This window comes from Suricata suricatta, chromosome 13 (assembly GCF_006229205.1).
Source record: "Suricata suricatta isolate VVHF042 chromosome 13, meerkat_22Aug2017_6uvM2_HiC, whole genome shotgun sequence".
NCBI lineage: Eukaryota > Metazoa > Chordata > Mammalia > Carnivora > Herpestidae > Suricata > Suricata suricatta.
In genome coordinates, this window is record NC_043712.1 from 1,969,886 (window position 1) to 1,991,221 (window position 21,336).

Below are 21,336 nucleotides of genomic sequence, written 5' to 3' on the forward strand. Positions count from 1 at the left end.
TCGAAACCCACTGAGCAGATGGGGAAACAGGCCCACACGGACATTGCCTGCTCAAGGTTCCCGAGTGAGGCTGGCCGTGGACCTGGCTGCCAGGACCCTGACCGTCCACCCCCACAGCAGGGACAATTTCAGAGCGGATGTCAGGGCTCCGACGTGGGGCCGGGGCCGGGCATGCTGGGCTCAGAAGGGACTGGATGAAGACAGCGGGGAGCATCTGAAGGACACACAGCGGGGTGGCGGGCAGAGGCGGCTCATGTGGGATCCCGGGGCGTGGAGGTGGCAGCCTGTCTCTCTCTGAGCACCTCTGTGCCGTGCTCTGTGGGCTCCAGTGAGGCCCAGTAGGCGAGGCTCCGGTCCAGGGGAACTCCCAGCTTGGGGGGCTGGGGCCGTCGCTCCCAATCCCGCTCCGTCTAGAGTCCTTCCTGTGCCCGGGCCCAGGCGTCCACGCCTCACGGCATCACCAGGCAGGCGGCTGCAGATGTGGGGACAGGCAGAGAGGGGAAGGCACTAGCCCGAGGCCACACAGCCGGGAGTGGCCCAGCGGGGTCTGAACCCCGACGGCCTGGCTCCTGGGCCTGTGGTGCTAAGCGCTGACCCGCGGTCTTCCCTGAGAAATGGGTGTGTGCTAACCGCGCCCACGGCCCTGCACTGTGCGAGGGCCGCTGTTAAATGCGCAGGAATCTTGTGAGCTGGCTGCTAATTTAAAAATGAACGTATTTAAACCCACGTTTGAATACATGGCAATTGAGCCAATCATCATTTCCTGTTCATTTTACTGCCGTCCGTGTTAGGTGCCTGCGGCGGGGACCAGGGAGCACGCCTCTCCCCTGCTCTGCCTGCGCCCAGCCCGGCACGCGGGGAGCCCGAGATGTGCTGCGGTGGGGGGGGGGGGCTCGCTGCAGACCAGAGCTCCCCACTCTGCCCCCCAAGGAGCCACCTTGCGCGCTCTGGCTCGGGGCCTTTGGGCGCCTGCAAAGGGGGAGGGGCGGGTGCAGGTGCACCCCCCTCGCCGTCGCTGTCCGTTCGCGAGACTTCTCTCTCTTAGGCTTCCAGAATCTCTCCTCCCCAGGCGGCCCCGAGGCCCTGCTGGCAGCACTTGTCTCTTCCGGTGTCCCCTGCCCCCCAGGCCCTCGGTCCCTCTGTTGGTGTCTCCCCACCTTCCGTGGCCCTCTCTGTATTCACCCATCTGCATCTTTGAGCGTAGTGAGGCTTTAAAATCAACATGCTGCCAGGACAGCTCGGGCCACGCCCTTGGGGCCCTCTGTGCTGTGCAAACCCCCACATCACGCAGAGGGGGAGCCCTCATCCCTGTGTGCAGATGAGGAAACTGAGGCCCAAGGGCTCCAGTGACATTTTCCAGGATCTTCTTGGTAACATGTGGCAGAGCAGGACCCAAGTCTTGTATTCCAGCAGATCTAAGGTCCGTGTGGCCCACAGTGGCCCTCCAGAGGGGCTGGGACAGGTACTGATGAGTGTCACCCTCGGCCTTGGTAGGAGAAGGTCCTGGAGCCTGGAGCCTTTCCGAAGGGCCTTGGACTCACGTCGTGGCCCGGGTGCAGCTGTGGAGGGTGGGGCTTCCCTGAGACAGCACCCCTCACCCACCAGGAGCACAGGAGGGTGGTGATGCTCCAGTGGAGAGGGGGTGGTGCGCCAGTCCGCAGCTCACTATCATCGATGTCCCCCAGGTTACTCTCTGGTGACCCACATCCCTGCCGGCGCCCGAGACATCCAGATCGTGGAGCGGAAGAAGTCTGCCGATGTCCTCGGTACGCGTGTAGGGCCTCCTGCGGGCCTGTGGTTGGGTGCGGGACAAAATGTATGGGGGGTACTTGACCCTGGATCCGTCCTGCAGGAGAGAGTCAGGCCCCAGAAGCCAGAACTTGACCTGAGTGTGTTGGGGGAGGGGGTCATAGGGAGGCTGACTCCATCCCCCGTGCGTGACAACAGGTAGTGAGCCTGTCCCTGGAGAGCCTGGCACAGGCCAAAGCTGGAGGCGCCAGAGGTGGGATCTCTGGCTGCCCCTCCCCCAGGGCACAAGGATGAGACGCAGGAGGGGAGCAGGTGGCAGGAGGTAAAGAGCATGCAGGTGGCTAGTTGGGGGTCATGGGCGGCGAGAAGCAGAAGTAAGATTCAGACTCAGGCCTGAGTGAGGTGGGCAGGTGGGCCTCAGTAGGGAGGGGCCCTTCCGCTTGAGGATTCTGGAGGGATCTGCCTGGGTGGATGAGGTGGTGAGGCCCCGAGCTGCTGACAGTTTCCGGAAAGTCCCCCTCTGTAGTTGGAGCGTTGTCCTGACAACCTGTCTTGTCTATACCCTCCCCACCCCGGAGGCAGCCCGAGCCCCTTCTGGCGTGGGTGGGTGGGTGCTGACACCACTGAGCTGTTCTGCACCCGGGCTTGCCCTGGGTGGGGGCTGTCAGGGGGCCCAGGCGGAGAAGCCTGGGTCACTTCCCTGAGTCGCAGGGCGGTGCGTGACAGCCAGGACCGGTGGGTGAAACCTGCCCTTCTCCGGGGCCGCCGGGGGTGGGGACTCTGCTGCCGGGCCCCACGCCAGCAGGTCCGCACACCCCAGGCCCCAGGCCCTGTCACCCGAGCTCGGGAACCAGGCCTCTGCCCGGCCGGCTGTCTGTCCCCCGCCGGGACACTGGCGAGGCCAGGAAAGGCGCGTTCTCAGAGCCGGCTGCGAAGTCATGGCTCCTGAAACAGCCGCGTGGCAACGGCAAGGGCCGCCTCAGAGCAGAGGCAGGGTCGCGGGAGGGAGGGTCGTTACCGTCAGGAAACAGGCTTTGGAGGCACCAGGGACTTAGCCCTGCAGGCATACGAGCCCGGGGCCCCAGCGGGCACAGCTTGCACCCTCACTCGCGTTATTTTCTGATGTCACTGTGTTGAGGGTATTTTTCCAGCAGATGGGTCTTGCTGGCTGCGTCTGCCTCATAGTAAATGGATGGCCCGTCTCCGCTCTGATTGTGTCAGGAGCTCTGGGAGCTGACCTCTTGCCCCACCTCCGGCCAGCTTCCCAGACAGGCTCTGAGGACACCCTCCGAAAGACACACTGACCCCCCCGCCCCGCCCCACCCCTGCGTGGGGCTCGCCTCCTTACTCCTGTCCCCCGGGGCTCAAGGCCCCGTGTACCCTGCTGGTCCCCCACAGCCCTGGGCAGGGCCAGCCGCCCCGAGCAATCACCCCAGCTCTGCAGAGCTGTCCCGCCCTCCCGGCTGCTGAGGGCTCTGTGCATGGCCCTGCTGTCTGGGCGTCATCAGGCTTGGGTCAGGCCCTGGGAGTGGCCGTCCTTCTGAGGTCCTCTGTTCCAAGTGTCCACCCACACCCCGTCTCAATGAGAGGGCGACTAAGAATGCGCCCGACGGCCCTCAGCCACGCCTGGGAGAACGGGCTGGCGCTGCTGGGACGGGTCCTGGGCCGGGCAGGCCGGGGCTGCAGCGGGCTCGGCGTGGGCCCTGGAGGGGAGGGGCACTGAGGTCCCCTCCCCGTGTGTGGCCCCTTTCCCAAGGGGGGGCACTGGGAGGGAAGTCCTCACCCAGGGTCACCCAGCGAGCTCTCAGCAGGGCCAGGCCCAGGCCCTGCCCCGAGCTGGCCAGCACCTGCCGTCCGAGCACGCCTTCCCCGGGCACCTGGTCACTCGGCCACTCATCACCCCGCAGACCCTGGCCCTTTGGAGGGGACCAGACAGGACCACCACCTCCACCTCCTGGACAACTTAGACTGATAGGAGAGTGCGTCCTCATCTCCTTAGCTCTCACTGGCCGGGCCACACGCTGGACGCCGCCAGCGCTTCCGACCCCACCGCGGGAGAAGGTGTCCTGTCTGCAGGATACTCGGGGGGGGGGGTGTCGTGGGGTGAGCTGGCCACTCTGTCCCCCTGTCCTCCTTGTAGCCTGTCCAGCTCATGTGACCAGGCGGCTCTGCCCTGTGCCCCTTTAGCTCTTGCAGACGAAGCTGGCTACTACTTCTTCAATGGCAACTTCAAGGTGGACAGCCCCAAGAACTTCAACATCGCGGGCACCGTGGTCAAGTACCGGCGGCCCATGGACGTCTACGAGACCGGCATCGAGTACATAGTGGCACAGGGGCCCACCAACCAGGGCCTGAATGTCATGGTGCGTGAGCCGCGGGCTTCGGGCCGGCAGCGCCGCGCTGTGGCCCCGTGTGTGTGCGCGAGGCAGCAGCTCCACCGGCCTGGCGAGGTCCTGCCCCGTCACTCATGCGCCCGTCCACTCAGGCTTCGATTCCCTTACCTAGTCTCTGTCAGCTCAGTGCAGTCGTCCCTTGCCCATTCACCCGGCCCCCCGCTGTCTCAGCCCTCCCCCAAGGGGTCACTCATTCACTCCCTCACCCATCCACTCACCCATCCACTCACCCATCCACTCACCCCTCCACTCATTCACTCCCTCAGTCACTCCCTCCCCGTTGTCCTCAGCGCCCCTGGTTACTGGCACACCAGGAAACCGCCGTCCTCAGGGTCTGCGGGGCTGCTAAGCACAGGAAGTAGGCGGGGACATGGATGCAGGGGTGCAGGCCCCCTCCCTCCTCTGTAGCTGGGGGTTTATACCCCCTTCATACTCCCCTGCCCCCCGGCCCCACCAACACTGTGGCATTTCTGCCAGGTCCTCAGCGCTGGGGGTCCCAGAAGCGCTTATGGCCCCCAGCTGCCCCCCATGCTTCCGGCTTCTGGGGTGCGGCATGGGGCTGAGGAGAGGGCAGGAGAGAGTTTGGGCCTGCTCTGCCCCGCCGGCTGGGAGCATTCCCGTGGTTGGTGTCTAGAAACAAGCGTCGTTGCCACGTGGCGCCCCAGCCTCGGGGAACCGTACGAGGACTGGTCACTGCAAACAGGTGACTCCAGATGGGCAGTTCTGGCGTTTTCCAAGGTCTGCAGGTTTCAGTGGAAGCTGAGGGGTGCGGCGGGGCGTCTGGTGGGATTTCCGGATCCACCTGCTGGGCACTTAGAGCCTCACTTTGTAGATGAAGAAACATGGGCGCACGGAGGTTGGGGACTGGCCCATCACGAGCCTGCACACGGCAGGGCCTGGGACCCGGGTCGGCCTGGGGCGGGAGCCGCCTGCGTCTCAGTGCTCGGCCGGACGCTCTCTAATCGCAGCGGCCCCGCCCTCACTGCTTCCTGGCTGCAGAGCGGCACTGGATGGCCCCAGAATCTAATGGGGGCCACCTATTTCTTCATCTTCTGTTGGAGCTGCGCCTGGGGCTGACCAGCTGTCTGGCTTCCCCCTCTCCCCGGAGCCATGTTGCAGGTCAGGATCCCAGGAAGCTGACCCTGTGACGCAGGGTCTGTGTGCAGGGCGTGTAGGGCGTGGTGTCAGGAGCAGTGGCCGTGAGGGGGTGAGGGCGACATGAGTGGACAGAGGAGATGTGGTGCCGTGATGCAGGTGTGGTCAGCACCTCAGCTGATCCCATCAGAGTCCCCTGGAGTTGAGGCAGAGAGGCGTGGCCTAGTTGCCGGAAGCCACAGGGATGGGCGTGACCTCAGGAGGGGCAGCTCTCTTTGACCGAGGGACATTCCTGGCGCAGGTCTTGCTATGAACTGTCCCCCGCACCCTCCGGGCAGCTCGCTGCAGGGTGAGGTCTGGAGGCTTGACGCCTAGAACACATCCACCTTAGCAGGAAGGGCTCCTTGAGAATTCTGGCAGTTCCTCCCCGGGAAGGCTGGTGAGGTGACCGGCGGCTGGCCCGGGGCTGCTTGCCTCCTGCGCTTCCCACTCCGAGTTCTCCTCTGCTGGTCTAGTGGCTCACCTGGCCGAGTGTCTGAGTCCCTCCTACCCGTGGGGCCCGGGCTCCTGCTCGCCAGGCCCGGGCAGGGGGATGGATGCCAGGAAGAGCCCCAGTGGAGGACAGGGAACTGGACATAGTCTCTGGCCCTGGGGCTGAAGCATCCCAACACGGCCTTGGGGGTCAGGGTCAATTCCCCTGCTGGGGCAGCCACTCCTTTCTGGCTGCTCGCTGGGCACAGGGTGCCAAGTGGCCCAGGCGGCGGTCACAGTGTACTGTTTGTGGAAGTGTTCCCAGGCATCGGGACCTATAGACGAGCAGCCTTAAACTGCACGGACTAGAAACCCCAAATGCCCTCTGGGCCACTGGGGACAATTGCGGAGGTGACTCCCATTTTGTGCTTCCCGGGCCCATGCGTCTGTCCACTGGGGACACGCTGCACCGTGCCTGCACCGTGTGCGGTCCCATCGGGCCGGCAGTTCTGGGTGACGCAGCTGAGGGTAGGCCCAGTGTCTCTCACAATCGTGTGACTGCTGTGGCACCTCTTTTGCTATAATGCGCGTCCCTTTGTCCAATGCGACGTCACATGGTGTCCTGTCTCAGCGGATCAAGTGCTCTGGGAGCCCTTGCGTCTGGAGGCCCCGTGGGCAGGGAAGGCAGCCAACCGATCACGTCCCCTGCTAGATGGACGGGGGCCTCACGTAACCCGCGTGCCGTCCAGGAGCCGAGGGCCCCTCGAGGCACGGTACTGGGCAGGCTGCGGGTCGCTGCTGGAGGGCTGGGCTCTCGGTCCCGGGAGGAGCTCGAGCGGCCTCGCCCTTGGGGCTGCGCCTAGTTCCCGTCCTCGGCACCGCGGCTATTGCTCACGTGCACCTGTTGTGCCGTCCGTGGGGGACCGATGGCAGAGGCTGGCCCGTGTCACCTGGTTGTTTGGCGCCCCTCCCGTGCGGGCTGCTCCCCGGTGAGCATTGACAAGGGACACGGCGACGCACATCTGATGCCTGTGGCACGGACCCTTCCCCGCGTGTCTGCTGCCTCCCGGTGCCCGGTCCACCAGGATGCTGACCACCTACCCACACCACGCGCTCAGCCCGCGGGTCGTGTTCCCGCCTCGGGCTGCCACGCTTCCCCCCTCATCAGATGGCCCTCCCCCCCCACGCGTGGAGCCCGCCGGGAGGACTTTCCCTCAGTGCAGGGTTTTTGAAGCCACCCCTGACCGGGGTTCTAGGGAAACAGATCCCACTTTCAGCTCGTACCCCCCCCCCACACCAAGCTGACCCATCTCCAAACTGAGTGTGGCCGTCTCTCCCCTCCGACGTCATCCTAACAGTGCCGCATGCAGCTGTCGCTGGGCACAGAGAGGCGCCAGGGCAGGGCTGCGGTCACCTGCGGAGACGGAGGTCTCGTCCCCTGCTCTGATTGTGCCTAATCCCAGATGCGACAGCTTCACCATAGGACGGAGGCTGCCGGGCCCCGCCAGCTGTGTAACTGGGCGGGGTTCAGCTCTGGCCGCACGGGTCTCTTGATGCCCTGTGGCCAGAGGGTTCCAGCTCCAGTAGGGCCTGGTAGCATGTCAGCAGCTCTTCTCCAAATGACCTGAGATTTATTTGTGGCGGGGGCATGACCTTGCTCCAGAGCACCGGGGGGCTACGTTATCATTTTCCTATCAAGGCGTGCCAGAAAGCCCACGGGACATCTCTCCCTGCCGGAGAGAGAGATCGCTATTGCTCTAGACCCGGCTGGGTGTTATGGCCCAAGGGGCAGGCTGTTTATACCACAGCCCGGACCTGCTGCGGAGGCCCGTCTCCTCAGGACCCCCACTGAAGGCCGCCAGCGTCTTGGGGTACCCAGTGTACGGATTGGCTCAGCATTTCCGGATATGTGGTAGGCCACGTCCAAAAGTCTTCCCCATACGGGAAAGAATGAGATGCAGTGCTCTGTCCCTTACTCTCGAGCCTGTGGCCTGGCGCGCCCCAGACCACGGAGCCCGAATCCGTCACTGCTGGGGGCGGGCCCTTGGTCCTCGCGGGGCTGAGTGTCGGTCTCCTGGAAGACACCGGCTTCCCGAGGCCTCCCGCATCACTTCCTGCTCTGCTGGCCTGGGAGACGTGGTGTCGACACAGACGGCCCGTGTGAGGCTCTGTGGAAAGGTCCAGAACCCCCGCGGTGTATTCGCGGAGTGGGGCATTGGCGCGGCCCTGGGGCAAAGCTGCGGGTGTTACCGGGTGAACAAAACCCACTTCGGCCCCTCCTCCCTACAGGGTGGAAAAGAAGGTCTTTGCCATGTGAGTGGCCACATGTGACCAACTTGAGGCCATGCTAATCTGCGCCGGCACAGATCTGTCACAGAGCTGCAGCGGCGGTTCCCCTCGGCCGGCTTTGGAAGGGCTCCCCGTCATCCTCCCAGATCTGTCTTGTTTTCCTGTTGAGGGAAGTGAGGGGTACGGGGGTCACCACTGTGCATCCTTCGGGTAGCTTTAGGAGGGGCCCCGATCTCTGTATTTTCCCCAGGAGGCAGTACTGTTTTGGATTCCCTCTCTCGGGTGGGGCAGCGGGGCAGGGGCTGGTGTCGCGGGCTTCTACTTAGCTGTCCCTGCCGCGGCAGCCCCTACCCTGCAGGCTGAGGAGCCGACTACCAGCAATGGGAACTGGGTAAGCCTTGGAGCCACTGTGAGCCCCACGGGACACGCCGGGAGCCAGACCTGGGCCAGCTGGGCCACCACGTGTCACCCACAAGCCCTCACACTAGCAGGGGGCAGTGATCATGCTTTGGGTCCCCGATAAACAATGACAACACGGACCCCGGTTCCCAAATGTCTATCCATGTCTCCAGCAAACGGTTAACCAAGTCAAGGGCTGTAGGCTCTTTGGGGGAAGGACGGGGGGGGAGTCATTACCATAGACACCTGTGGGTCCTTCGTCCTGGGGACACGGCCGTTCCATCATTCGGGGACTCGGAGTTCGATGGCCCAGGAAATCGGATGGGGCTGCCACGTTCTTGGGACAGCTGTCCTCCGCCCCCTGAGCATCCATCCACCCTTGAACTTTTTGATCTTACAGACCGAGAAGCCCCTTTCCTGGTCCCATTTACTTGCCCCTGGGAGTCCTTTGTCCTGTCCGCCCTGTGCAGATGTCGCTGTGGGTCAGCCTCCTGGCCACCGCGTCGACCTCTCTTCTTCTGACGACTGTGGGCCGTCTATAAGAGCACCTCCTGCCACCTGCCCTGGGCTGAGGTCACTTAGCGGCGTCCCTTAGATGCTAGCCTTCTCGCCGGGACATTTCCTTCCACTCGGTGAACAGAGTGTCTTCCGGGGCTCCTGCAGGGAACGGACGGTCACCTGGGGGTTCTCCAGCCTTTCCCTCCCGTCCCATCACCTGCCTTGGCTTTAGCCTCCGCGTAGTGTTGGCCTCACACTCTCCCAGCTTCCAGGAGCCGCCCCGGGGGCGCGCTGGCACTTTCTCCCAGAGCTCCGCCCGCCAGCGTGACAATAAAATGCAGATGGGCGTCCGCTTTATTACTCCTAGAGCATCCTCCGTGCTGGGTGCACCCTTCCGGCCTGCGCCTGCAGCGGACAGCTCCCTCTGCCTCGGCCCTGGCGCGCCCCCTGTGCGTGGGCTCCGGAGGCGGGCTGCCCTTGGGGCGCGGCAGGCGCTGGCTGGCAGAGGCATCATCCGTCGGTCAAGGGCGCGCCCCCGGGGCAGGGCTCGGCCACGGCAGCAGCTCGGGGACCAGAGCGCAGCTTCCCGCAGGGGCTCGTGGGCCGGGAGCCTGGGCGCACCCCCCCACCGGCTCGTGCGGGAGGTGAGGTGCCGCTTCTCCGCCGCCGCAGGTGTGGAACCAGAACGGCAGGAGCCCCTCCATCACCTTCGAGTACACGCTGCTGCAGCCGCACGCCCGCCGCCCGCCGCCCGCCTCCTACGGCTTCCCGGAGCCCGCCTCGGAGAGCGCCGAGGGCCGGGAGCTGGACGGCGCCCCGCTCCTGGGCTTCCTGCGGCACAACGGCTCCTTCTACGACCAGGCCTCCTCGGAGCGGCTGGGCCCGCACGACCCGCTGTTCGGCCACCTGGGCCCGGGGATCGAGCTGGGTCTGAGCAAGGCCCAGGAGACCAACGAGGTGTGTGAGCAGGCCGGCGGCAGGGCCTGCGAGGGACCCCCCAGTGGCCAGGGCTTCCGAGGTAACCAGGAGGGCCGGGCGGACGGGGGCTTCCTGGGGCGGGGGCCTTGGGCAAAGGCTGATGGGAGGCTCCTACTTGCAGCTTTCCGGGGGCGGGCACGGCGCGGGCCCCTTCACACACGCGCCGCTTTCCCTCCGTTCTCTCCGGTGGATACAGTGGTCCCCGCCTGACAGATGGGGCGGCTGAGGCTTAGCCAGGGGCTGGGCTTTTCCCCGTCCATGGCTGAGCCCCGAGTCGGACCTGGGACAGTCTGACCTCAGAGCCCGTGCGCTCGCTCCTTTGGTTGATGCAGACGGCACGCCACCGCGTGGCAAGAGCTATGCGAGGGCCCCGAGTGCTGGGAGAGGGTGGCCCCTGACCTGAGGGTGTGGGCACCAGGGAGGCGTAGCTGGGCGAGGCTGAGGGAGGGGTGGGGGGGGAGAGCGCCTCTGCGGGACACACTGCCTGGAGGGGCAGATTTCAGGGAAGCAGCAGGAGGAGTGGCTGGAGACGCAGGGGTGTGTCAGGGTCCCCGAGATCCACACGGTCGTCTGGCTGTGTTCCTGAGGGCTGAGCGGCGGTCACCAGGGCTGTCTGGACCGACACTCCAGTTGTCAAGACGCAAAGAACCTTCCAGTAGAAGACATTTCCCAGGCTGTATTAACCCCCCAGGGCTGCCGTGACAAATCACCCCAAACTGGGGGCTCACGACAAACAGACATTGCTTCTCTCCCAGCTCTGGAGGCCAGAAGTCCAAAACCAAGGTGGCAGCAAGTCCACGGAGGCTCCAGGGGGAGGGGGCAGCCCCTCCCGCCGCTCCTGGTTCCTGGAGGCTCCAGGTGCCCAGTCCTGCAGCCTCTGCCTCCGTGGTCACTCGCCTTCTCCTCTGCGCACGGGTGTCTCTGGGTGTCTTCTCTTCTAAGAGCAGACGCCGCCGGCTGGGCCCACCCTAAACCCACGAGAACTCATCTCGAGGTCCTAAACCACCTGTATAAAGATCTGATTTCAAATAAGCTCACACTCTGAGGTTCGGGGCAGGCGTGGATTTTGAGGCGGACCCTATTTATTTTGAAGAAATGTTAGTTTATATATTTTGAGACAGAGAGAGAGAGAGAGAGGGATTGAGAGTGAGCAGAGGAAGGGCAAAGAGAGAATCCCAAGTAGACTCCACGCAGTCAGCACAGACCCTGACACGGGGCTCGAACTCACAAACTGGGAGATCTTGACCTGAGCCAAAACCAGGAGTCGGATGCCCCACGGGGACCCCTGTAATCCGCCACAGGTTTCCCCACGTGAGCCCGTGTGGGCGGCCTGCACACCTCCTCTTGGAGGCCTGGGCCCTCTCACTGCCTCCGGGAGCCTCCGGGTTCAGGTCTTTGCTGCCAGCCCCACGGCCCCCCACCCCGCCCCCACGGCGGCCCTGCGCCCACACAGGGGAGCACTTGGGAGTGAGCTACCTGTCTCCCTCGTAGACCGCAATGCCACCGGGACGGCTCCCGCGGGGGACAAGGACGACCCAGCGGCGGACGCGCGTCCCCCCTCTCAGCAGCGCCTCTCGGCCAATGCCATCTCCGACCAGCTTCTGGGTGCGGGCTCCGACTCCAGCGAGCTCCCCTTCAACGACACTGGCAACAGCATCTTTGTGCGGGGCGCCCCGCGGAGCCCCCCGGCGGACGGCCTCTACGTGGACTACGAGGACAGCGCGGGGGCCGGCGCTGACCTGCTCAACGGGTCCTACCTGGGGCTGAGCGCGGACAGAGTGACCAACGCCTCCTCCGAGGCCCCGTTCCCCAACGCCAGTGCCAGCCTCCCCGCCCTGGCCGGGAACAGGACTCACAAGGCCAGGTAGGAGGGGCTCCCCCACCCCCTTGGGGAGGCCGCGCTGGTCCTGGTCGGTGAGGCTGGACCCCGGGGCACTGGGGGCAGTCACTCCTGTCCGGGCTCCCCGCCCCCCCTGGATCCGAGCAGGAGGTCAGAGGCCTTGGTTTTAGCCGGTCTTTCCCCAAGTTTGGCCCACGGGTTAAAGCGCGTGCGGAGCGGCCGTGTGCGGCTCTGACACCGGTTCCGGGGGAGGAGGGTGCGCAGCTGTGAGCCCTCGCTGCAGGCCGAGCTCGGGCTAGGCGTCCGTATGCATGGAAACGCCCGTCACAACCGGCCTAGTGCCAGGGCAGTCACGGGGACTCAGAGAGGGTCCCGGCGCCTGCAGGCCTGGGCTCTCCGTCCCGACGGTCATTGCACACGGGGCCGCTGGGCAGCTCACCCCACGTGCAGTGGCTCAGCACCGACCGTCGCTGCAGGCCACAGGGGAGGGGGGCAGGGGCCGTGGGGTCCTCAGCCAGGGGCCACACCCCAGAATCGGGCACTGGGAATGAGGCCTCTGCCCCAGGGTCCAGAGCAACCTCTAGGAGGATCCAGTGAGACACTCCCTGGGCCAGGCCCCCAGAGCCAGGAACGCGCCTGGGGACGCCTGGACAGTCATACCAGGGACACCTGGACAGTCACACCAGGGACACCTGGCCAGTTACAGCTGGAGACATCTGGCCAGTGATAACTGGGGACACCTGGACAGTCACACTGGTGACACCCGGACAGCCATGGCTGGCCCTGGGTCCACAGTTGGGAGCAGGGTGGCCCCAGGCCTGCCTCCATCCCTACCAAGAGACAGTCCCCGGTGAGAGGTCCCTTGGGCCGATGACGGCCACCCTGGAGGGTTTCCACCCTGTCCGCCCGAGGCTCAGGGGGCAGTGAGGCTGCTCTGAGCCGAGCCAGCGGGGCTCAGCAGCCCCCGTGGTGGGTGGGGATTAGAGGTGGGAGGGACTCAGTGGTTTTTGTTTTATTTTCTGAAGACCAACCCAAACCCCTTGACTTTAGACAGCAAACACGAAGGGAGCCCTGGCCAGGGCTGAGGATACAGAGGGGCCTTCTTGGGACCCTGGGGTTCACTCATAAGGTGATGTGGCTGGGGTGTGACCCTCTCGCCCTCGCCCAGGGGACGAGAGCTGTGAAGTGGGCCCCCCACGGCCCATGAGGGTGCCCACCCTTTTCTGCAGCTCATTTCTGAGCGCCCCCGCGCCCCGCCCCAGGGACAGACGGGCATCGGGCTCACGGGGTACACCCCGTTACCTCTTACAGGCTCTGGGTGGAATTATTGTTTGGAAAATGTGGGCAGAGTGAAGCTCTGGAACTTTCTCTGGCTGCCCTTCTCTCCCCAAGGCCCACCAGGGCTGTCTGCTCACCGACCAGGGGCCCGAAAATGTGCAGGGTGTGGGGCTTGGGGGGGCACGTGGGACCCAGCGGCGGAGCGGAGTGACAGGAGGTGCAGGTCTGAGTCTGAGAGTGGGGTTTGCAGGGTTTGTGGGCACAGGGCTGGGTTCACGGGGAGCCAGTGCTTGCTGGCGGGGCCCAGCTGGTTACTGAAGGCTCCCAGGCCGCTTTCACCTGGGCTGTTTTCGGCTCCTGACTGTGCCCGGAAGATTACGGTCTATCCCAGTCGGAGGCCCCGCGGGAGGACTCCGGACATGGAGCCAGTAGCAGTGGGCCGGGACCCGTCGGGGGCCTGAAGAAGGTCAGCGGGCAGCTCCGACAGCCAGCGTCCCTCCGTCCACCGGTCGAGGGGGGAGCACAGAGGTCCTGCTGCTTTGAGGCAGCCTGCAGCTTGGTGAAACCCGGGGGCCTGGGACACGGTCCCAACCGTGCCCTGCACTTCCCGTGTGACTCAGACATGTCTCTGATTCGCCACCCGTGTCCCTGAGTGAGGGCCCGCCAGTCGGGCGGCCGAGGACTCCCAGGCCAGATCATGCACAACCTTTGGGTCCTTGGGCCACATTTTCGAGAGTCCTTCCTGCCCCTCTGCAGGTGAATCTCAGCCCCGCAGCCCCTGGAAGCCCCAGGGCCCGTCGGGCTGCAGAAATCAGTATGATGGATGGTCCACACTCAGAAAGTGCCGCCGTGGTGACACGGGGCGGCGCCTCCGGCCGGCTGCCGTCAAAGGGTGCTGCGGGGCCGAGACCAAAGATGGTCTTTTGAGATAAAGGGCCGAGGGAGGCGGCCGGGAAACCGCCAGGCCAAAATAGCCCCTGCGCAGCGCATTGTCCAAACACAGGAAGTCGTGTCTGCTCCGTGAGGCCGGAATCAAAGGGGCAGCTCAGAAAGGAACGGTTATTTTCATCCCAGAACAGCCTCAAACAATCAAGGGGGGCCCCCGGTCACCAGAAGCAGACGCTGGGAACCAGCGTGCGAGACGCAGAGACCCAGGGCCTCTCTCCTGGGCCCCCGGCGTGGTCTCCTGCCCGCAGCGTCTGAGCCTCGCGCCCGGAGTCCGGTGGTTCGGGGACTCTGCGGGTGCTCCCCGCCCCCCAGCCGGGTGCTCGCTACTTCCAAGTGCGGAAGCCTCAGGCGCTGCGTTGTGCAAACAGGAGCGGGGTTTTGCGGGAGGGGCGTGGCTGGGCGTGACGTGCGCCCGTGCAGGAGTGAGGTGTGGGCAGCTGCTCCAGAAATACCGTTTGTGCTAAAACCCCGAAGGGTTATTTTGAAGCAGGCGGCTCTCTCCCGGGTTCAGAATGAGTCACGCAGCCGGCTGGCTGAGGAGTGTGTCATTACTTGGAGATGTTTCTGGCTCCCCGGCGGGTGGGGCGGTGGGGCATGGCTAGGACCTCTTCATCTCTCTCTGCTCTTGGGGAGAGTTCACAGCCATCGAAAGGAGGGTGGGGGATCCAGCCAGCAAGCTTCGTGTTTTCCGACTCAGGCGTTCAGAGTCAAGGCCTTCGGCGAGGTCTGGCTCGGGGGCGGGCGCTCCCTGGGGGTCTCCCCGGCTCCTCTAGATGGCAAGGACTTGAGTGGGTGGGGACACTGCACTTAAAATGTTTTTCTCATTCTTGAGGAGGTGGGAGGGGGACCTTCCTCTTCCCGAAATCTGTGAAAGGGAAGGTTGGCTTACGGTCGTGGAGCCAGCAGGTGAGGGGCGCAGAGGCTCTGAGTGGCCCCGAAACCGGCCGCCAGCTCAGGGCCTGCCCCCCCCCCCCGCCCCCCCCCCCCGGCTCCCACTTTCTCCTCCTCCGCCGCCGCTCACTGCTCTTCCCCCTTCTGGGTTGTGTCGCCGTATCAGGAGATTCATTATTTGAGGCTGTGGGCAGATTATTCCCTGGTTCTCAGAACAAGCCGCCCTTCAGGGCAAGGATCGTTCCTACAAAAGTGAACCTCAGAGCTCATCTGCTTGTGAAACCCCAGACATGGAGTGAGCTCCCCGTGGGATCCAAACCAATGTCTGGATCACAGAATCTACTGGAAAGCCCTTCGGGATGGATGCTCTGCAATGTTCATTAAGCCCAACCACCAAGGTGGCACAAGGTCTCTGGGAAAGGACCCGTGGGCACGTGCCCACAGGGAAGCCCCGTGAAAGGGTGTCAGCTCTGGTGGTCTCCAGCCAGCCCCTTGGGCGTGAGGGGGAGTGGCGCTGGGCACTGGGGCAGCGTCTGGTGCCAGAGGGATGCCAGGGCCTGAATGGTGTCCCGTCAGCCCGGCCATCACCCCATGTCCCCGTCTGCGGGTCGCGGGGCTCTGTGGGCGCCTTCAAGCTCTGGGGGTGTGTGTGCGCTACATCTCAGAGCAGAGGCTGGGGCTCTGGGGGGGGTGCCGCTGCCGCCGTTTCCCTCCTCCCCTGCTGAGTCCAAACCCAGCCTGCACGTTGGATACTGAGGCTGGGCCCCAGCACACCAACTGGTTCAAAGAAGCAAACAGTCCTAACAATAGCTGGCTTCAGCTGCCCGCGCTCCGGCCAAGAACCATAGCTGGCCGCTGGCCTGGGCCCAGCCCGCGTTCCCCGCACCAGCAGCCATCGCAGACCTGGGCAGAGGCGTCTGGAGGGGACCGGCCACTCCCCTGTCTGCCGCCGAGCTTTTCTGTTTTGATAGTCGGAGGCCGAATGGCCAGTGTCCCCATTCAAGCAGAGCCCCGGCCTGCGAGGCCGCGAGGGAGAGCCCTGGCCGTCTGCGGCCCCTCCTGGGGCGCGGAGAGGAGTCCGCCGGCCCGCGCCAGCAGGCAGCCCTGGGAGGCGGGCGTGTGTGCGGGGCGCGGTGGCGATGCCGGGGGACCCCCAGCTCGCCCCCTCCGGAAGGAGCTTCGGCAGCTCCACGGCCCTGAGCTCGGACGGTCACCCATCCAGGCGGGAGAAAGGCGAACGTCTGTCCCCTCCTCAAGCGAGCCTCCCTCTGGTGCCCGCTCCCGTCCTCTGCTCCGGACAGTGGGCAGGCTGACCCCGACGGGGGGGACTCTGCCCGCGGCCAGGGCAGGCGCCCTGCTGCCGGGAGCTCGCGCCCGCAGCCCTCGGCGAGCGCCCGGCCCCTTCTCCGCTTCTCCCTTCCAGGACCAGGCCCAAGGCGCGCACGCAAGGCGTGAGCCCAGCGGACATGTACCGGTGGAAACTCTCATCCCACGAGCCCTGCAGCGCCACCTGCACCACAGGTACGGCCGTGGCCTCTGCTCAGCACCCCCCCCCCCCCAAACAGCCGCTGCGCACTGGCTGGGGGCCCCGGAACCCCCCAGGGACCTTGTCTAGTGGTTTCCTGATCCGGGAGGTGGGGTGAGGTGGTGGCAGTCGGTGTCCTCAGGCTCAGGACGGGCGGGACCCCGGGAAGGCCCAGCCTCCCCTGAAGGCTGCCGCCACACGCGCCCTCACCCGCTGTTCTTTACGTGGGGTCTGGTGAGAGCCAGCGTCCCTCCCGTTAAAAGAACATCTCAAGAAGCGGGGAGGATTCTGCTTTCGTTTACAGCAGCCTGGAAAGGGGAACAGATACGTAAAGGAATAGAACAGAGTCTAGGACCTGGGCAGGTAGGAGGGGACCAGAGACCCCCCGGTGGTGCCAGACACACACTCGTGGTTAGTGGTTAGGAGGCGCTGAGCTGGGGTTAGAACCCCCTGCCTGTCCGCCCGCGTGGCTGGTGGCCGCCCGCACCTTCGGATGCTGGCCACAGCCACCAGGGACCTGGGTTCCCTCCCCTGGGGCCGGCGGCCAGCTCGGGTGTCAGACCCAGGACCAGCCCCCATGGCAAAAGTTGTGGGGAGACCCGGGGTTCCACAGTGCCCGTGCCCGGGACTGCTTGTTTGGGTTTGGTCAGCACCAGGGGCTGCCTCCTACCCCGCCCTGCCCCCCCAACGGGCCTCTGCAGTCTCTGGCCAGCGAGGAGGATGAGGCAGACCCCTGGCGGACCCTGGGCAGCTGGCGGTCTGGCCTTGATCGCGCCTCCTGCAGTCCTGCTCGGCACCTTAGGAGATGCCCGAGGACACGGCTGGGGAGCCCGCCCTACGGGGCTCAGAACAGACCACGGGTCCTCAGGTCCCACTCAGCCCAGAACCTGCTCTCCGTTAGGGCCCTCCTGCTATTGAGGACACCCCCGCCCCGCGCCCCGAGCAGGGTGTGGGGCGCGCGGAGTTCGGGGGCACGCGGCCAGCGTTGTAGGCTGTGCAGTGAGTGTGGGAGGTGCGCCGCCTGGCCCACCATGTGCCCTCTCTGAGCCTCAATTTTCTACCTGTAAAATGTTTTCCTCCCGGACAGAGGGCTGCCTGGGGAGGTGACATCGCCTGAAATGGTGGTGAGGGGCCTGAAACCTGGCCTTGGGTGGGGGAGACAGTCCCCAAGGAGGACACGACATGGCTTCTGGTCACCCAGAGTGGACAGGCAGGCATGGGGGGGCAGGCTGGATTTGTCTCACGTAGTCCAAGGGGCACAGTATGATGAAAGAAGAAAGGCAGACAGACAGATGTGGGCTCCGCTGCGGGAAGAGGTCTGCTTTAGATGGTCTCCGGGGGGGGGAGCGAGCGGCCCGATAGGGGGTGAGCTCCCCGTCACCCCAAAGGCGCCAAGCCGGGCACAGGTGGCCGCCGGCAGAAAAGGTGGAGTCGGGTTCCTGCTGAATGGCCCCCCCTTGCCACCACCTCCCGCACACTCAGTCGGATTCGAAGCTCTTGACCTTGGCCGACTACTCTCAAAATCCCATTTTGCAGGGAGTGCCAAGGCCAGGCGGGGGTGCCGGTGGGGTTACAAACCTTCTGTGGCATGCGGTGTCTGTGCTAGCGTCCCTCGCTGTCGTCTGCAGCCTGCGGGCTCCGCAGCACCCCACACGTGGCTGGGAAGGGCTGTCAGAGATCATCTCCCGCCCCTAGTGCTGGCTCCATTGCCCCTTTCTTTCACGATGCTCTTTGGGAGCAGAAATGCAGGCGAATGTGAACTCTTAGCCTGAGCCTGAGCCCAGCTATGGTTTCAGACCATCCCTTGGCACTTCTGGGGCGGCGGGTGGGGCTGGGGGGGGGTGGGGCCAGTGGCCCCGAGCCCTGTCCTCTGCTGGTGCAGCACAGCAGTCTGTGTTTCATGCACTGGGGTGCCTGCTCGCTTTAAAAAATTTTTTTAATGTTTATTTATATTTGAGAGAGAGACAGAGTGTGAGCAGGGGAGGGGCAGAGAGAGAGAGGGAGACACAGAATCCGGAGCAGGCTCCAGGCTCTGAGCTGTCGGCACAGAGCCCGAAACAGGGCTTGAACTCACAAGCTATGAGATCAAGACTTGAGCTGAAGTCGGATGCTTAACGGACTGAGCCCCCCAGGTGCCCTGTTGCTCGTTTTTGCTCAGAGGGAAAGCCCCACGCATAAGGTTTGAAAAGCACTGTGTCCAAGACTGATGTAACGAAGAAGATTGGTACCTTGGCTCTCCCAGCATCTCGGGGAGATTCCCGGTTTGGGGATGACCCAGCCGAGGCCTGGAGACTCTGGTAGTCATGTGACCCGCCGTGAGGAGGGAGAGACTGAGCTAGGTCTTGAACCCCAGTCTCTTTCGATCAGGACCTGCTGTGTTTCCACTCAATGGTGAGGACTGAATGGATAATTGGGTGCTTGGCGAGGGGCTGTGAGTCCCCAACCCTGGACCTCCCTGGGCCCCAGAGCTGGTGTCTGTGAGGCCTGGAACATTCCAAGCAGACCTGGCCAGGAAGGCAGCCTCGCCCCCAGGAAGGCTAAAGACGAGGCAGCCCCGGGCTGGCACGGAGGGGCCAGTGATTGGAGCCTGGCGGTCCTTCACAGAAAGAAGGAAAAATCCCCACGGAGGGCTGCTTCCTGGGCTGCTCCGTTCCGTCCAGGGCCAGGGCTTCGAGAGACAGGAGCTTTGAGACGTGCTCCGCTAAAAAGGGGGAGTGAGCGGGCTGGGGCTTTCCAGCCTCCTGGGGGACTGGCAGCCCCACTGGAGACGGTTTCATTACCTCCATCACTCAGGGAGGCCGGGCACCCCCCACCCCATGTACGCACGTGCACACACACACACACACACACCAGCAACAACAAACCCTGATCCCACGTGGTTTTTCACTGACGCCCACGAATCTCCCTGAGTCAACATCCTGCTTCCTTGGCAGGGACCCACCCACTGGTCAGTGGACTTGACCCAGGTGCCAACACAGTGCCAGATGCAGGGGTGCAGGGGTGCAGGGGCAGCAAGACCAGAGGCGCAGACGATGGGAGTGGGGTCAAGGAATTAACAATATTGAGTGAGGGCTAATCCTTCACGCATCATCCCTCTGATGGGGTTTATAGAGAACCGGGGAGGCCAGGAGGGCAAACACACACCGTGGTGATTCAAGGAAGTTCAAGAGAGTTGGGTAAGGACGGGGGCGTGCCACAGGAGCGCAGGGGGCGTCGGAAGATCTCATATAACATCTGGGGGGGGCTGACAAGGGCTGGAATGGTTAGTCTCCAAACATCCATCCATCCCTCCACCCAGCACCCTATCTGTTTTTCCATCTACTCCCCAAACTCTCCGTCCGTCCGTCCGTCCGTCCGCCCATCTATCCACCCACCCACCTTCCTATTTACCCACAGGAGTAGCGGCGGAGGTGGGGGTGCAGAGAGAGAGGTCAGACCCTGAGACGTGGGCAGGCAGGCAGTTCAGACCCACAAAGCTGTCCTCACTGGGCTCTGCCACTGACCGGTAAGCTGGTTACTGTCGTTACCTTCAGTTTAAACCAGGAGGCTCTGAGAGGTAGGTGACCGGCCTGTGGTCACATGGCCCAACTGCTGGTCCCCAAGGGGTGCACCTGTGGCTCACGGGCCCTTCCCTTGTCCTGAACCAGGGGTCATGTCGACCTACGCCACGTGCGTCCGCTATGATGGCATCGAGGTGGATGACAGCTACTGTGACGCCCTGACCCGCCCCGAGCCTGTCCAGGAGTTCTGCGCAGGGAGGGAGTGCCAGCCCAGGTACCTGCCACCCAGCGCCCCGGGCAGGGGCTGCGGGCGCTGCTGGGGCCCCGCTCCGACCCCGCCCAGGGGAGCGGCGAGAGCTGGCGAGCATCCAGCTCCTTCGGCGGGCGTTGTGGTGGGCAGGGCCATGGGCACTGTGGGGCCGGGGCGCTTGCCAGTCTCTGGGCCACGGCCCACGCCTCCCGCTGGGGCTTGGGGAGCCGCTCTGCCCCTCCCTCATTTCTTGCCCCCACCCCCAGGCTTACTTGGTGCACCCGGGAGTTTTAGAGGCCAACACGGTTACTCCCAAATCCCAAGCTGACGGGCCGTCCCTGGGATGCGGGGGGGCGGCCCTGCCTGTCTAGCCCCCACCCGGGCCTCCTGTCCCGCTTCACAAACGGTCAGAAACGGAGCCGCAAGCGTTCCTCTTCCAAGTCATGGCCAAGGCTGGCGCTGAGGCAGGATACCCGGCGCGGGGTGGCTCCCTGCACATCTGTTCCCTGCGGAGAAGCTGGTTGTCTGGTTCTGGGGGCTGTCCTTGCCCTGGGAGCCCCCATGGGGGGGAGTGCAGCACAGACTCTGGGACATTGAAGCATAATCCCAAAATAGGAGAAGGAAGGAGGGGGGCGCTTTGGGAGGAAGCAACCGCGTGAGCAAGGGAGCAGGGCCAGGACGTGGCTCTCGAAGTGGCTGGAAAGCCAGGTGGCCTGCCTGGAGGGGAGAGCCCTGGAGGCCACATGGGTTCCTAGGCAGGCGGGCCAAGCACACATTCCGGGCACCAGCAGGGCATCGGAGCCCTCTCCTCTCCAGGGCAGAGGTGCGGCAGGCGGGCGGGCGGGGCTCAGGGTCACCTGGACATCAAGCCTCCACCCCAGGGCCTCACCAGCTTCTGGCTGGCTTAGCGAGGGTGATTTTGGACATGGGTGGGGAGGGGTGCAGGCCGGGGCGGCCGGGCCGGGAAGGAAGGTGGGGTCTCTGAAAGCCGGCCCCTCCCGAGGCAGGTGGGAGGCCAGCAGCTGGAGCGAGTGCTCCCGCACCTGCGGCGAGGGCTACCAGTTCCGCATCGTGCGCTGCTGGAAGATGCTGTCCCCCGGCTTCGACAGCTCCGTGTACAGCGACCTGTGCGAGGCGGCCGAGGCCGTGCGGCCCGAGGAGCGCAAGACGTGCCGCAACCCGGCCTGCGGGCCCCAGTGGGAGATGTCCGAGTGGTCGGAGGTGAGCGCCGC

The 21,336-nt window shown here is 64.7% G+C and overlaps 1 protein-coding gene across 2 annotated transcripts in view; it reads left to right on the top strand.

Annotated features, from left to right (window-relative positions):
- The window catches only part of ADAMTSL2 (ADAMTS like 2), a 32,370-nt gene that overhangs the window by 5,803 nt on the left and 5,231 nt on the right, over positions 1–21,336 (top strand). For both annotated transcript variants that reach the window (XM_029919520.1, XM_029919521.1), the window contains exons 8-14: positions 1,686–1,766; positions 3,937–4,112; positions 9,567–9,912; positions 11,364–11,736; positions 16,253–16,350; positions 20,002–20,128; positions 21,112–21,325. In XM_029919520.1, coding sequence (XP_029775380.1) covers positions 1,686–1,766; positions 3,937–4,112; positions 9,567–9,912; positions 11,364–11,736; positions 16,253–16,350; positions 20,002–20,128; positions 21,112–21,325 — 1,415 coding nt within the window. The remainder of the gene's footprint in view (positions 1–1,685; positions 1,767–3,936; positions 4,113–9,566; positions 9,913–11,363; positions 11,737–16,252; positions 16,351–20,001; positions 20,129–21,111; positions 21,326–21,336) is intronic.